Source organism: Perissodus microlepis, chromosome 4, assembly GCF_051167445.1.
Source record: "Perissodus microlepis isolate ML-2025 ecotype Zambia chromosome 4, ASM5116744v1, whole genome shotgun sequence".
Classification (NCBI taxonomy): Eukaryota; Metazoa; Chordata; class Actinopteri; order Cichliformes; family Cichlidae; genus Perissodus; species Perissodus microlepis.
This window is the reverse complement of record NC_140464.1, coordinates 11,301,051-11,317,792: the sequence shown is the minus strand read 5'-3', so window position 1 is coordinate 11,317,792 and position 16,742 is coordinate 11,301,051. Positions and strand designations below refer to the sequence as shown.

The 16,742-nt window shown below is 39.4% G+C and overlaps 1 protein-coding gene across 1 annotated transcript; it reads right to left on the bottom strand.

Moving 5' to 3' along the window:
* Positions 1-1,225: 1,225 nt before the first annotated feature.
* On the bottom strand, positions 1,226-11,632 carry LOC146388391 (myosin heavy chain, fast skeletal muscle-like). Its single transcript, XM_084925677.1, has 39 exons — positions 11,411-11,632; positions 11,170-11,313; positions 10,928-11,084; positions 10,726-10,753; positions 10,538-10,649; positions 10,350-10,442; positions 10,199-10,262; positions 9,697-9,795; positions 9,503-9,606; positions 9,271-9,409; positions 9,067-9,185; positions 8,818-8,967; positions 8,563-8,733; positions 8,169-8,475; positions 7,959-8,035; positions 7,760-7,847; positions 7,550-7,667; positions 7,313-7,436; positions 7,097-7,233; positions 6,740-6,995; positions 6,302-6,544; positions 5,991-6,167; positions 5,735-5,880; positions 5,549-5,639; positions 5,056-5,445; positions 4,821-4,947; positions 4,578-4,696; positions 4,158-4,354; positions 3,882-4,065; positions 3,623-3,788; positions 3,365-3,489; positions 2,963-3,271; positions 2,670-2,873; positions 2,462-2,587; positions 2,205-2,375; positions 1,956-2,060; positions 1,770-1,865; positions 1,519-1,650; positions 1,226-1,313 (listed from the first exon to the last, which is right to left on the bottom strand). The coding sequence occupies exons 1-39, from the start codon at positions 11,612-11,614 to the stop codon at positions 1,296-1,298; spliced, it is 5,817 nt and encodes a 1,938-aa protein (XP_084781803.1). The 5' UTR covers positions 11,615-11,632; the 3' UTR covers positions 1,226-1,295.
* Positions 11,633-16,742: the final 5,110 nt, after the last annotated feature.

Below are 16,742 nucleotides of genomic sequence, written 5' to 3'. Positions count from 1 at the left end.
GAGGGTTGTCCACATGGATGTTAAAATCCCCAACAATAATTACACAGTCGAAATCAACACAGATCACAGAGAGCAGTTCACTGAGGTCATTAAAAAAGTCTTTGCAGTATTTGGGAGGCCTGTAAACATTAAGAAACACAACTTTGGATGGGGCCTTCAGCTGTAAAGCCACATATTCAAAAGACTGAAAACTTCCAGGAGATAGCTGCTTACATTGAAATGATTCATTAAATAAGACAGCAACCCCTCCTCCTCTCCTGCTATGATGCCTGAAAGGAGCTTCCACGTGGTGCTGAGGCAGGTTATTGGTCGGTAGTTGGAGGGGACCGGTCCCTTCTGGGAGTCCTTGAGGATCAGGACTGTCCGGCCTTCGGTTAGCCATTCTGGGTGTCTCTCGTCAACTAGCAGCTGGTTCATTTGTGCTGCCAGGCGCTCGTGGAGTGCAGTCAGCTTCTTCAGCCAGTAGGCGTGAACCATGTCAGCAGCTGTAGTGGTTAGACTACACGCCTTTGGAGCAGAGGATCGCAAGTTCGATTCCCACCTGGGGCGTCTGTATCCAGTAAGGGTCCTACGGCTAGACCCCCTATGCTAAGCAAGCGTACCGCAGACATGAGCGAGACAGATAAGTATGAAGGCATGCCGGCTTGGACGTCGCCCGGATCAACAAGGTCCGCGTCAGGTGTTGAGGAATATATATATATTTTATATATTTTACAATGTTTATTTATCGGATAAAATAACTTAAATGTCACCTTTATTATTGTTTAGATATTTATTTGTTTAGATTTACTCACGAACAAATAAAACACTGAGAAAAGCCAAACAATAACATTTTTAAGTTATCTAAGTGACTAATCATTTTTAACCAGAGTAGCGAAAGACCACGTTAATAATGGTTTATAAAGCATTTACGGATTAATTAAAAAAAATATTGACATATGCAGCCATTTGTTTAACTGATGTGACAATGGAAATTAATTGTTGTTTAATGGAAATTTTGCTTGTGAAGCACTAATTTTTTAGGATTGCAAAAAATTTACTTTTAAATTATGATAGTTTTTGTGAAATGTGGTTTTCTTTTAAAGGTAAAGCAAAAGTGCTGTTTTCAAGAAACTACTGTGTTAAACATTGTATGTTTGATAGTGAATATTTTAGAATATACAATAAATAAAACTCGTTTACATTTCATGAAATCATAATGAAAGTGTTTATTGAATTAATACATCATAAGCAGACAATTTAACAGTTAGTTCATATTTTATGAACACTGCCAAAAAGTTCCAAAAGAATGTGTCTTATTCAGCACTTTCACCCTGAAAAAAATAATGAAAGGTAAAATTATTCAACGCATATTAACAGTAAGCAATTTATTGCGTGTTGTTTTTGTACAAGTATCTACACTCTCTACTCTCTTCAAATCAAAGCAAATTAATAATACAAAGCAGGCAACATTCAACATTATATCAAACACTCATCTGATCAACATTAAATGTTGTGTAAACGAATTAGATGAATTACCTTTCCAGCATCACGGCTCTTGGCTCTCAGTTTGTTGACCTGAGATTCAGCAATGTCAGCACGTTCCTGAGCTTCCTCCATCTCATGCTGGACCTTTCTCAGTCTGGACATGTGGGTGTTGGCCTGTTCTTCCTGTTCGATGTAACAATATTTTTTGTTTTATTTTGTAAATATCAGGTCATATATGTTAGTTATATTTCAGTTATAAAGTTGTGCACTCCATTTGTAAAATCACAGAACATTTTACTCACAGCCTCCTCAGCCTGTCTCTTGTAAGCCTTGACTTTGAGCTGCAGCTTGTCCACCAGATCCTGAAGTCTGACCAAATTCTTCTTGTCCTCCTCAGTCTGCATAAACAACAAACTGTTACTGACGGCTGAAGAAGAAACAATTTAGGAACTTAAATGTAATAAATATTTAGGTAAATGTGTAATCACCTGGTAGGTGAGCTCCTTCACTCTCCTCTCATATTTGCGGACTCCTTTAACAGCATCAGCTCCACGTCTTTGCTCAGCTTCAACTTCAGTTTCCAGTTCACGGACCTTTAATGCCATGATAAATAATGAGCTTTTAATAAATATTAAAAGTACAGACAAGAAAAAGGGTTTGAGATCATGTGATGGAATCAGAGTGTTTTTTATTCTTCTTTTTTTAAATATTTGAAAAATAGTTCAAGAACAACATACCCTGGACTCCAGTTTCTGGAGCTGCTTCTTGCCACCCTTCATGGCGAGGTTCTCTGCCTCATCCAGACGGTGCTGCAGGTCCTTGACTGTGACCTCCAGGTTCTTCTTCATCCTCTCCAGGTGAGCACTGGTGTCCTGCTCCTTCTTCAGCTCCTCAGCCATCATGGCAGCCTGAAAGTATGGGTGGTGTTGGGATTATTGATCAAGCATGAACAAGAATTTTGAAAAGATAAGATGCTTGTAAAGTACTAACTTACATCAGTGATAGCCTTTTTGGCCTTCTCCTCAGCATTTCTTGCTTCCTGAACTGCATCATCCACCTCACCCTGAACCTGGACAAGGTCAGCCTCCAGCTTCTTCTTGGTGTTCAAAAGACTGGTGTTCTGAATGAAAAAGAAACTGTTTTAATTATGTGATTCTCACTCTCTTATATCTCAAAGTTCTTGTAAAGTAATGAATACCAACCTGAGAGTGAAGTAGTCCAACACGCTCACTAGCATCAACCAACTCCTGCTCAGCTACTTTGCGTCCTCTCTCTGTCTGCTCCAGAGCGGCTCTCAGCTCCTCAATCTCAGCCACCATTAGACCATTTCTGCGCTCCACCATGGCGACCTGCTCCTTCATGTCTTCCTGTCCTCTGACTGCGTCATCCAGGTGCAGCTGAGCATCCTGATGACAAACAAACAATTGATATTATCATTGTTTGCTTGGAGGTTAATTTAAAAAAACACAAACACACAAACAATCTACCAACTCACCTTGAGCTGTCCTTGGACATTCCTCAGTTGTTTCTGGGCCTCAGCAGCCTGTCTGTTGGCATGGCTCAGCTGAATCTCCATCTCATTCAGGTCTCCCTCCATCTTCTTCTTGACTCTCAGGGCATCATTCCTGCTCCTGACCTCAGCATCAAGAGTGCTCTGCATGGAGTCAGTCACCCTCTGGCTGTTCCTTTTGATCTGCTCCATCTCCTCGTCCTTCTCTGCCAGCTTCCTGTCAATCTCACCTTTTACCTGGTTTAGCTCAAGCTGAACACGAAGGATCTTGGCCTCCTCGTGCTCCAGAGTTCCCTTTAAATAAAGGGTTATTTCAAAATAAACTGGAGAAGGGATACTTTTATGAATTTAATTACAAACAAAGTAAATTTTTATAAAATACATTACCTCAGCTTCCTCCAGAGCTGTCTGAATTTCAGACTTCTCAGTCTCAACAGTCTTCTTGGCCTTTTCCAGCTCATGGATGCTCTTTCCTGTCTCACCAATCTGCTCAGTCAGATCTGAGATCTCCTCTACAGAGCAAACACAGCCAAGAGTTAGAGTACTTGGAGCTGATATATGCAAATGTTTTGGCCACAACAAAAGCTGTAAATGAATATAAATATTAGAATCATATCCATATGATCTATAGCAAGATAAGCATACGCTGCAGGTTCTTGTTCTCTCTCTTCATGGTCTCAAGTTGATCGAGAGCCTCTTCATATGAGTTCTTCATCTTGAACAACTCAGTGCTGAGAGAACGAGCCTCCTTTTGGGCTCCTTCCAGCTCTGCCTGGCTCTCCTCATACTTCTGCTTCCATTCTGCCAGGACCTAGATTAATTAAAAATAAATTAATTAAATAATTAGTTGTTGTAATGGGTGTAATTTCTCCTTTGATGACAGAGGTTATGTTTAAAACTTTACCTTATCAAAGTTCCTCTGCTTCTTGTCAAGGTTGGCAGCCAGAGCATTAGCTCTCTCCACATCAATCATGAGGTCCTCCACCTCACCCTGCAGCCTCTGCTTGGTCTTCTCCAGTGAGGCACACTTGGAGTTCACAGCCTCAATGGATTCCTCAGCCTCCTGCAGGCGCTGGGCAAGCTTTTTCCTATCGTTTAAATAATTTTGTTTTTATTAAGGCTGAATTGGTTGGTTTTAAGTCTGAAAACTAATTTAAACAATGAAAGTACCATGACTTACTTGGCCTCCTCCAGCTCCTCAGTTCGCTGGATGGCATCAGTCTCATATTTGGATCGCCACTGAGCCACCTCACTGTTGGCCTTGGACATTCCTCGCTGCAGCTCAGCCTTGGCCTCCTGCTCCTCCTCAAACTGCTCTCTGAGCAGATCACAGTCATGACGTGCTGACTGAACAGCATGAGCCAGGGCGTTCTTGGCCTGTTGAAGTGACAGTTGATTTCAGATTTTGATATTTTATTGTTGAAATCAATTTTAAAGTCTAATGGTGAGAGGATAACAAATTTAAGAGGTAAAACCTTAGAAAGATATTAGAGGATTATCTGTCTCAGAGTTACTGAGTGTCTCTGTAACTGATTAAAACTTGTCTCTGTTTTTATTAGTAAGTGCTGAAATTTAAAAGAAGAGAGAAAATATTTCAGACCTTCACTTCCTCCTCAACGTGTCTCTTCAGTTCCTCAATCTGCTGAGTGAAGGCCTGCTTGCCCCTTGTGAGCTGAGAAACAAGAGCTTCTTTCTCCTCAAGCTGGCGACTGTACTCACCTGTAGTTAACACACGTATTAAGCCCAGTTTGTTTCATTTCACCCACTGATTGGTTGTAGTTTTAGGTACCTGTAAATGACAAATTTCCAGAGACAGACTGTTTCTTTGTTATACATCACTTACCATTCTCTGTTTGAAGTCTCGCCTTCTGGGCATTAATGTCATTCAGCTGACGAACATTCTCATCATTTTTGGCTTTGAGTTCACTTAGTTGATCCTCAAGAGTCCTGCACATTTTCTCCAAGTTGCCCTGTCACCAAGTAATGTCATATCCATGTTAACAGTTAATGAGCTGCTTTGGAGGTCCTGAAATGTAAAAAAGAAAAGAAAATGTGTTCTCTATGAACAATGTCCACACCTTTGCTTTAGCAACAGCCTCCATGTTGCTGGAGAGGTCATCAATCTCCATCTTGTACTCGCTCTTCTCTTTCTCCAGCTTCTGTTTGACACGCTGGAGGTTGTCGATCTGCTCTCCGAGCTCTGCAACAGTGTCAGCCTGCTTCTTACGGAGAGCTGCTGCAGTAGCTTCATGCTGCAGAGTTGATTCCTCAAGATCACGACGCAGTTTCTGGAACTCAGCCTCTCGCTTCTTGTTCATCTCAATCTGAGCAGCTGTTGCTCCACCAGCTTCCTCGAGCCTCTCACTGATCTCTTCAAGCTCTCTGGAAAGGTCGGCTCTCTGCTTCTCTACCTTAGCCCGAGCTGCCCTCTCAGCCTCAATCTCCTCTTCCAGCTCCTCAATACGAGCCTAGTTTGAAATTATTTGGATTTATTGATTAGAACCTAAACTAAACTAGGTTTTTGAATTGTAATGAACAATATTCTTTATGAACACTGGTCGTTAGTGTTACCTGAAGTTCTTTGATCTTCTTCTGAAGTTGAGCACCAAGGGATTGTTCATCTTCAATCTTGCTGAGAAGTTGGCTGATTTCAAAGTCCTTCCTTGGTGTGGAAGAAGTATGGTTTTACGATCTGAGTCCATATGATTATTGCAATGCAGTGTGTGTAAAGAAAATTATTTACAGAAAAAGCCCTACTTCTTGATTTTCTCATCAGACTGCTGCTTGTCATTCTCCAGATCCATTATGGATTCCTGGGCCAGTTTCAGATCTCCCTCCAGCTTCCTCTTGGCTCTCTCAAGGTCCATGCGGAGCTTCTTCTCTTGCTCCAGTGAGCCCTCAAGCTATAAAGTCATGTCAGTTGATTCAAGTGGTTGGAAAGACAATGATTTAGTACTAAAATTCTTTCCATAAAAAACAAAAAACAAACACATCATTACTATAGTTTTCTTACATCATCAACTTGCTGTTCCAGCTTTGTCTTGGACTTGGTCAGAGTGTTGACTTTGTCTTCCTCTGCCTGGAGATCATCCAGTGTTTGCTGATGGGCCTCTTGTAAGGCTTTCTTCTCCTTAGTCAACTTGGCAATTGACTCATCTTGAGATGCCATCTCCTCTGTCAGGTTTTTCACCTGAAATAATGTGAATACATTAAGTTTAATTTTGTTCGAGATTTTGCTGATTATTTGAACATTTAACGTGTATATTCAAAGAACAACATTACATGTTTTAATTGAACTAAGAATACAATCAAAATGAACTGAACCTTGTTTTCTGTGGCATGTTTCTCCTTCTCCACTTTGGCCAAGGTGAGCTCCAAGTCATCAATGTCTTTCTTCAGCTCAGAGCATTCATCCTCCAGCTTCCTCTTCTTAGCAGTCAGCTCAGCGTTGATTTCTTCTTCATCCTCCAGTCTCTCAGTTGTCTCTTTGAGTTTGGCTTCAAGCTGGATTTTGCTCTTAATGAGCCCCTCACACCTTTCTTCAGCATCGGAGAGATTGTCAACTTCCTATAATACATGTTGAACACACAAGTTTGATTATTTGTGACTAACATTGTCCTAGTGTTTTCTTGATCGTAATTTTAACTACACTTTTGTTTTAGCAAATAAATAATCAGAGGGAGAGACAAACATGTGGTCCTTTTATATCTACCTTATATACATGAACTATAGGTGTAATATAAAATTTTCTCTACTACTTACTGCAGCCACTTGAAGTTGCAGGTCATTCTTCTCCTGCAGCAGGCCGACCATCTTCTCTTCCAGTTCCTTCTTCTTAGCCAGAGCAGCAGCCAGGTCTGTCTGCATCTTCTCATAGTTCTCCTTCATGTTCTGCAACTCCTTCTCAGTCTCAGCACTCTTCAGAAGAGGCTTGATCTTGAAGTATACTTTCAGCCATGGCCAGTTCTTGACATTCATGAAAGAACGGATGTTGTACTGGATGGTGTAGATAGATTCTCTAAAAACCAAACATGAGAGTGTTACTTTGTGTCGTAGGATCTTAATATGAGGAAGGAAATACAAAAGAGAATACAATAGAGTTTACTATGATAATGTTACCTCCTCTCCATCATCTTCACAAACTCTTTCCTCATGACGTATCCTCTGCAGAGAGCCTGAGTCATGGTCACCAGCTCAGCCAGTTTCTCATCTCTCATCTCCTCAAGAGTGCCCAGCAGACCAGCTTTGAAGAACACCTATTTAATCATTGAAAGCATAAGTACAAGTGCAAATGGACAGTGTTTTGTTAATGTCTATTAATATAATGAAGTGTACCTTTGTGTGCCCAAACATGTACTGTGTGTGATCCACATCAATGGAGCCAAGCAGCTTCTCTGAAGCTTTCTTGTTGTCAATGAACTGTCCCTCAGGGATGACGCTGGCATTCAACACTTTGTATCTTTAAGAGAAAATCATGTTGTTACTTAGATTTTTCTTTCACCATATTCAAGTTTGTCCTTTACAACAACCATGAAACCATTTCTGCTTTCCAATATTGTAATGTGCTGTCACCTCTGCTTGAAGTCACCATAGAGGATTCTGCTGGGGAAACCCTTCCTGCAGATTCTGATGCCCTCCAGTACACCGTTACACCTCAGCTGGTGGATGACCAGGAAGTTCTCCATAAGACCTGAGAGTCAGAAATGCATAATGTTTCAAATCATTTCTATATTCTTACTGTCATTTTTACAGTTAATATTACTGTGGGGTCCTGTGGGGTACCTGGGGTCTTTGTCTCATTGGGAATCAGGCAACGGACAAAGTGAGGATGAGTGCTTCTTAAGTTGGTCATCAGCTTGGCCAGATTCTCCTGTAGATCAGCATCATTAGATAATAGGTTAATACTATTTAAAAATGAGCATTTAATTTATATATATATATATATATATATATACATACACATATATAAATCTATACATACTCTGAAAAGAGCAGACACAGTCTGGAAGGAACCACCCTTCTTCTTACCACCCTTCTTGCCACCACCACCAGCAGCCTCTGTTTTCATAAACAGTAAATTTCATTACTGGAATTGAAAAAATATTTTTCACAGTATAATTTTAGCCTGCAGTATGCACATTGTAGCTATCTGTACTGGACATGGGAGTTTGTGAGCACTTTTTTTTCTTACCTTCAGCTCCAGCATGGGCTGCGTACAGGAGGCACAGCAGTTTGTTTGAAGACTTCTGGTAGAGCTGAACAACTGAGTCATTCAGTGGGTCCTTGTTCTTGTCCAGCCAGCCACTGATATTGTAGTCCACTGTACCAGCATAGTGAACCAGGGAGAAGTGTGCCTCAGCCTTGCCCTTTCCAGGCTTTGGTTTCTCAAATGCTTTGGTCTTGCCAAGATGCTGATCGTGCAGCTTGTTCTTGAACGTTGTGTCGGAGGCCTTGGGGAACATGCACTCCTCTTCAAGGATGGAGAAGATGCCCATTGGCTGAGAAAATGGCACATTTCATATTTAAATTTCAACAGAGATAACATATGCAACCACATGTACATTTCTTCCAGAGCAGCTGTTTACCTTCTCAATAAGCTCAATGCAGGCAGCCAAGTCCATACCAAAGTCAATGAACTCCCATTGAATGCCTTCTTTCTTGTACTCCTCTTGCTCCAGGACAAACATGTGATGGTTGAAAAACTGTTGCAGTTTCTCATTGGTGAAGTTGATGCAGAGTTGCTCCAAGCTGTTGAACTGTAATAGTACAAACATTTCTAACTTCATGGCAATAGAGTATTTGAAGTTTGAGAAATGTGGTGAAATGTTTCAATTGCTCACATCAAAGATCTCAAACCCAGCGATATCCAGCACTCCAATGAAGAACTGTCTGGGCTGCTTTGTGTCCAGCATCTCATTGATACGGATAACCATCCACAAGAACATTTTCTCATAGATAGATTTGCACAGAGCCGAGACAGCATTGTTGACCTGGCAAACAAGAATTTATAATTATACAAAACCATATGAATACAGCTATAATGTTTATAATTATAATATGATAATACAAGTCTCCGTTTTTTAAATTACCTGTGGGACGGTCTGACCTTTGGTCACCATCTCATTGCCAACCTTGACTCTTGGGTAGCACAAAGCTTTCAGCATATCAGCCGAGTTCAGGCCCAGTAGGTACGCAATCTTGTCAGCCACTGTTGGATTAAAACAAATCATTATAATACCTAATAAATACAAATACTTCAAACATTTCTCCATTATAGAAATTTTTCACAATACCCTCAGTGCCATCAGGTTCAGCCTGCTCTTCACGCTGCTTCTGCTTGAATTTCATGTTGCCATGATGCATCACAGCACCAGTCAGCTTGTAGATGCTTAACTTCTCTTCAGCACTAAAGCCCAAGATGTCAATAGCAGTCTGTAAGAAAAAAATGAAATCAGCTATTAATAAATAAAACAAAAGAAGATATTTATGGTTAAGTATAAGATTCTGTGTCAAATGCAATTTTACATCTGTTGCAATGAACTCCTCCACATCATTGATGCTCTTGACAGTGATTTCACCCTGACTGATCATTGGATAGTCATAAGGGTTAGTTGTGATCAGAAGAGCCTCTGAAAGGAGAAATGAAGTTAACTTGTTTTTTTCTTAGAATGTGATTTTAATGGTTTTAAAATTTAAATTTAGGTGTCCTGTTAACATACCCAGAAGCTCAGGCTTGTGGCCTGTCATCAGCTGATAGAAGATATGGTAGCTCCTCTCAGCAGACAACTGGAAGGTGACACGGGACTTCTCCAGCAGATCTAAGGACGACAGATTAATTTTGACACTGTAGACATGAGACATCACAGTCAAAACTGCAAAATGGATCATACATGCATTCGTTTCCTTGGCTGTCATTGGGCGTGTTTGAAACTTTTTTCAGTTCTGTTGCTTTACTAATAACGTGCTTCACAGTATACCTTATTATACTTTAAATGTTCTGTGAAGATGCAATATGTTCCTACTTATACTAACACACATGATAACTACTGGGTTACAGTATATAACTTATATATATAGTGTAACCACACTGTTCATGCATCCGTGTGTTTCACCAAAACAGACAATATTACTTCTTCTGAAATTAAGTGACTCATCTCTTTATGTGCTGTAAAATAATTTCTATCACAGATATTGGTAATTTGCACTGTGGTTCAAACTTACATGTTTCAATATCAGCTGAAGACAGCTTGCCAGATGTGCCAAAGTGAATCCTGATGAATTTACCCTACAGGGGTAGATCTTTATTAATATTGCCTTTCATGAGAGCAAGTAGTAAAAAGCTCATTTACATTAACTCATTTTAATCACTTACAAAACGAGAGGAGTTGTCATTCCTCACAGTCTTGGCATTACCGTAGGCCTCCAACAGAGGGTTGGCAGCAACAATCTGATCCTCAAGAGAGCCCTGCAAGAATATATTGTGTTTTTATGTGAGCTGATCTTCCAAAATTGATTTTCTTTTTCTGTCACAAAGACTTTGATGCAGAATAAAAAATCTACCTGCATTTTGCCAGGTGTTGGCTCAGCCTTCTTAGCTCCAAGAGCTGCAATTGTTGCAAAGTACTGGATGACACGTTTGGTGTTGACAGTCTTTCCTGCACCGGATTCTCCACTGGGGTTTATGGGACACATTGTTAAAATGCCTTAAAGTTTTTATATATTTTGCATACAGTTTTTATTATACTCACGTAATCAGGACAGACTGGTTCTCACGATCTAAAAGAAAAACATATAAGCATGTCTTGAATAATCTTAGGATTCATTTATTTCCTATCACTTATAAGTAGCTACGTGCTAAGAAACATTTTTTTTCACACAATGATTAATGGTAATCTCTTTAAGTAGAAGTCCTAAATGCATTTAAAGGCTTTAATAGGGAATTGAGCTTACCAGTGAGCATGAACTGATAGGCATTGTCAGAGATGGAGAAGATGTGGGGTGGAGCCTCAATCCTCTTCTTTCCTCTGTATGCTCCTACACATGTAGCATCATATACAGGAAGCCACTTGTAGGGATTGACGACAACGCAGAACAACCCAGAGTAGGTCTGTATCATAGAGAATAAACAATATTTAAACATTTACAGATCAGCATGATACTTTCCTCTCACATACAGCAATGTGAAAACTTACGTAGATCATCCATGATGCATAACGCTCTTTGAGGTTAAACAACACAGATGGCTCATTAAGGTGGGTCATCATGGCCATGTCCTCCATCTTATCAAACTTTGGAGGGTTTCTAGGGTGGATTTCATCCTCCTTTACAGTGACCGTCTGAATAGAAAATTAAGATCACTTAGAAAAAATCAGCTTTCAAAGTTCGGCACTATATATTTGCCAAATAGATAAAGTACATTGATAATTCATCTACCTTTCCTCCGTCTGTCTCAACAGTGGCTTTACCACCCTCCTTCTTGGTAAGTTTCCCCTTGACATACATCTCATCAGTATCAGTCACAAAGAAGGCCGTCTTGGCATCAAATGGAGCAGTCTGGGCCTCAATCCTCTCCTTTTCTGGCTTGCGGAGGTAAATGGCCGCCGCGCCATACTGCGCCATCTCCGCGTCTGTGCTCATGGTGGCACTTTACTAGAGACTGAAAATATGATGGATTGACACATAAATCATTTACTGTACTTATTATACAAACCATAATTAACATCCATTCTTTTTGATTCGTGGATTTTACCTCAGCTGATGCAAACAGAACTTCCTTGGTATCCTGTGTATGTCAAGGTGCTATAAAATAAGTAAACGTATATCAATGGACATTTTACTCTTCAGTTTCAGAATCCATTCAAAATGCAAAATTTTCAGTGTGAATAAAAGAAATAACTAACTCAACACTTAAAAGTGTAAAATATAAACTTAATGAGAGCATATAATACACAGTAGATAAAACATGGTAGCTGAATGTTTTACTGTACTCACCCGTCTTAGATGCCTGTCAGTTAGAGCAAATGTCCAGAGCTGCTGCTTTTATACACAACGGCTCTGCTTCCTCAGCATTTACACTCTCCTTAGTTTGGTCATGAATGTCTGACACCTTGCTTCTTGATACTGATATGGTCAAAAATAAATGAATTATCTTGCTTCATTTACTACATATGTAATCCCTCTTTTCTAATACAACATACTTTCAAATATAAACAATTCAGCTGTATTCCTTAGTGAAAAAAATATTGCCAATGTATTGTGGTTTATTTGGTATATTTCTTTAAGTGATTATGCTCCTAAATATGGAAAATGTAAGAAATGTTAACAATATAGTTAGTGGTAAATTAAAATAGTGCTCTGCATGGTTTGGGGATTACTCATTCTAATAACTCTTGAAGATAAATTGATATTAATTTGATACAGTTTATACTAAGCTTGTGTGTGTGTCCAACTATCTTTGATATTTTGATAGCCAGTTTTAAACTTCTAGTGCCACTGGTGTATAATTACAGGACATAAAAATCGTCAGACTTTCTGTTATTGCCAGAAGGGTGTTATATATAGCTACTGGAAACATAATATTAAAAAATGTATTACTATAAAATAGTTTGTTATAAATACATTTAATTTCTGTGCAGATAGAAGTGAACGTACAGCTTTTAGCTTACAATTTTGATAAACTAATTAAATGATATATTCTTACAGGAAGGGAAAATCTGGGATCATAGCAAGGATTAGCTTTTATTTCCCAAGCTTGCACAAACTTGGCTTAATGTTTGCTATCTTTCTAGCAGAACATGAGATACTATCATGGTCAAAAATAAATCCAGCGAAGGACAGGAGGAGTGGTTTGTGGTTGGCAAAAAAAGGCAGATATAATTATTTTTCAACAACACAGAAGTACCCACAAGTACCTATACCTATTGGTAAGGTAAGTCCATGGTCAAATATCAAAGTATGTTGTGTGTTTTCACTGTAATTCCAAGGGTCAGTAGAATTGCAACAAAACTGCAGAGCAGACACACAGCATTACAACCAAAAATGGAAACACTTTTTGATCTGCTTTTTATTTAGCCCAGTGCTTTGCTAGGTGTACAGTATTAAGTGTCTTACTTCTTACTTACTAATATCTTAATACTTTTGTGAAAATACTATCGTAGTCCATATCGAGTCATAGATGAGTTTCTTTTGCTTGCACTTCTATCTGGACGAGTGCACTGAAATTTCTTAAATGTGATGGAGCTACTAACTCTCTCATTAGAGAGAGCTATTGATGAGTACTGTCTGATCACTTAGACATCTATGGATGCCACTAACATGCACAAAATCCCCCAATTTAATTGACAATTCTAGACATGAAGTGTCTGTGATACCTTCACCATTCACAAAGCCTTAAACTCTAATGAGACAAGGATAAGATCCCTTTACTATGATGAATGACAAATCAAGTACTCTGCCCAAACGAGAGGTCTGATAACATTATCCGTGGCTTCTCCAGAACCTTTCACACGTGTCTCAAGTGCTCAGGATGAAACTGCAGTCATTTGCATAAAGCACAGAGTGCCAAATGGTGGGCATCATCCTCAGCCTCTCTGGTAGGGTCTATGCCAGCATGCTGCAGAGTGTGTCTTGTAGTTGAACCTTTAATTCAGGATGAATCCTAGTCATGGAACACTGGACCTGATATTTGTGCCCTTTTTGCTATTCTTTTTATCCACATCACTTCATTATTATTTTCTTCTGTCACGCCTTGCTATCCTGTTGTAGAGGTGAATAAAGTGTCAGGCAGGAACATGAGTTTGAACCTGGAAATCAAAAGGATGATTCTGAATGTTGTCAGTACATATGCCCCACAAGTTGGATGTCAGTTAGAAAAGAAAAAGGAATTCTGGAGTAAGTTGGATAAAGTGATAGAGAGTGTTCCTGGGGAGAGAGTGGTGATTGTATCAGACTTTGACAAATAAAAATGAGCAGAGGTGATTAGGAGGTGTTGGGTAGGTATGGTATTAAGTAGTGAAATGCAGAAGAGCAGATGGTAGTGGGCTTTGTAAAAAAAAAAAAAAAATGGAAAGGGCTGTTGTGAACAGATATTTCAAGGAGAGGGATGATCATAGGGTGACATTAAAGAGCAGAGGAAAGGTGCACACAGGTGGAGTACATCCTGTGCATAAGGTGTAATTTGAAGGAGACTCCAAGGTGGTGTCAGGGGAGTAGTTTTAGTTTTTGGCACTGCATCTCATACTACTTGGGTTCCTCAAGTAAATAGTCTACGTCCAGCTCAGAATTTCAAACCCACTTCTACTCTTCATTTTACTGTGGGGATTGTTGGTCCCCACAAGTATAGTAGTATGCCAATTTCCTGTCCTCACAAAAATGTCTAAACATCTACACACAAACACACTCACACACACACTCTCTCTCTCTCTCTCTCTCTCACACACACACAGACACACACACATGCGCGTGTATAGATAGATGTGCTGTGGGGGAGATATCAGATTTTGTTAAAGGTCTGTCCACATTTTCAGTTGAGGTAAGCTGTACTGCATGATCCGAAATAGAAAGGCACCAACAAGCGTGGCCTTATATGTGAGTGAGCATTACAGTATTATATCAGTGACACTGTTTTATGGTGACTTGCACTGCCTTAAACTCAACTTATATTTTTAAAAGCGAACTGGATTTTGGTCCGTCTTTTTTACTGCTTTGCCTTTCTCAAAAGTAAATGTATACCAGAGTTGTATATATAGCGCAGCGCAGCTACAAATACTATCCAGAAAAAATATGTGATATTATTATGGCAGTTGTTGAATATACCTATTAAAGTTTGGTACGATATATTTGGACATTTTAATATAAACACATATATACAGCTCTGTCTGAAGGAATATTTTTATAACTGTAAATAGATTGGATGTAAAAGGTCAATCTCAGGCATTATCAGTTTTTGACTGTGAATTTGTGGTAATATTTAGCCTAAAATGTTTAACTTGCTAAAGATGCAAAATGGCATATTGTTCTACAGAGAATTTTTTAATTACCCACCCAAAGCACTGAATTCAATTGTTTCAAAAACTTCCATGGCAACACATGTTTAAAATCAAGCACATAGGCATGCAGTCTTCTTTTCCAATCATTTATTGCAGAACGGGTCTCTCTCAGGAGCTCAGTGAATTCCAACATGGCAGCATTATAGAATACCACCTGTGCAACAAGTCCAGTAGTGAAATTTCCTTGTTTCTAAATATTCTACATTCAACTGTTAGTGGTGTTATAATGAAGTGGAAGTGATTAGGAACCACAGCAGCTCAGCGATGTGTTGGTATGTGACATAAATTAATAAAGCAGGGTCTTGCATAGTGTACAGCAGTGTTGGTCAAGTTACTTTCCCCCCAAAAAGTAATCCTGTTACTTTACTGATTACTTATTTTCAAAAGTAATTAATTATTTAGTTACTTTTTAAAAACACAATTTACAACCTGAATAGATAATAAAGCAATAGATCTTTCAGCCCAATTCTACTTTTTCTATATCCATCATAAAAAATGTAATCAAATGGAAAAGTCTCTTTTTAAAGCTTGTTTTATTCGTTTTAATCTTTTAACTTTATGCATCAAGCAAAAAATTAATTATATGCAGCATTCTCTGACTGGAAGAAATTTGTTTAACATTTAAACATATTTTTTGCACATTCCAGCACATAAAATAAAATAGGTTTTTGTGTTTACACTCAGTCGTTCTAATAAATGAAAGTGAAACACAGCAGAAAATAAATAAATCAAAGACTCAGCGGTCCTGTTTCTCTATTTTCACCTGTATGGCAGGCGGATGTTTGCCCTGGTGCAGGTGTGCCGCAGCAGTCACTGGAAGAATCTGCGAGTTTGTCTGTTGATTTCCCATTCTGTGGTAGCGTACTTGGTGCTTGCTCGGAAGTTTAGGGTTTTTTTCGCTGTAAAAAAGAAGTTTTCTTCCCACACAATGAACAGCGGACGCTAATGTTTTTGTCACTTTTTACGGAATCAGACTCAAAGTAAGGTCAGTACTTCCACGCTTTAAACGCTGCAGGCTCATACTCTCTCCCGCACTCGATATATTATCCATTGTTGATCTGCACACAGCTGTTGCCACGAACGCCGCACTCGCTTACGTCATTGTCATGAGACGCTCTCGCAAAAAAAATCACGGTTTTAGTAACGCAGTAATGCAGCGTGCTTATGGGAAAGTAACAGCAATCTAATGACCTTTTTTGTAATAGTAATCCCTTACTTTGCTCGTTACTTAAAGTAATCGGATTACAGTAACGCGTTACTTTTAACGCTGTCCATCTCTGGTGGACAGAGGTCACCAACTTTCTGGAGTCAGTCACTACAACACTCTAAACTTCATGTGGTCTTCAGATTAGCTCATGAACAGTGTTTAGAGAGCTTCATGGAATGGGTTTCCATGGCTATGCAGTTGCACTAAGGCCTTACATAACCAGGCACAATGCAATGCATAAGATGCAGAAAAGCACGCTGACACTGTTGCAGTATTCATGTTTTCTGGATGAGAGATGAATCGTGCCGGTGTGAAGTTATTTTTCACAAGATGGCCTTGGCCCCTTAGTTCCGGTGAAATGTTTCAACACACCAAGACATTTTGGACAGTTTCATGCTCCTAGCTTTGTGGGAACAGTTTAGGGACAGCCCTTTCCTGGTCTAACATGATGGAGTGCCAGTGCACAAGTTGGATGGGGGAATTTGGTGTGCAAGAACTTGACTGGCCTGCC

Bases quoted from the DNA above. Each gene is read 5' to 3' on its own strand.
- LOC146388391 (XM_084925677.1), bottom strand. From the start codon at position 11,614: ATGAGCACAGACGCGGAGATGGCGCAGTATGGCGCGGCGGCCATTTAC. The intron at 9,186-9,270 runs GTATTGTGAAAA...TTAATCCAACAG, and splicing joins TGAACCTGATGGCACTGAGG to TGGCTGACAAGATTGCGTAC. The intron at 1,866-1,955 runs GTGATTACACAT...TTGTTTATGCAG, and splicing joins TGAAGGAGCTCACCTACCAG to ACTGAGGAGGACAAGAAGAA.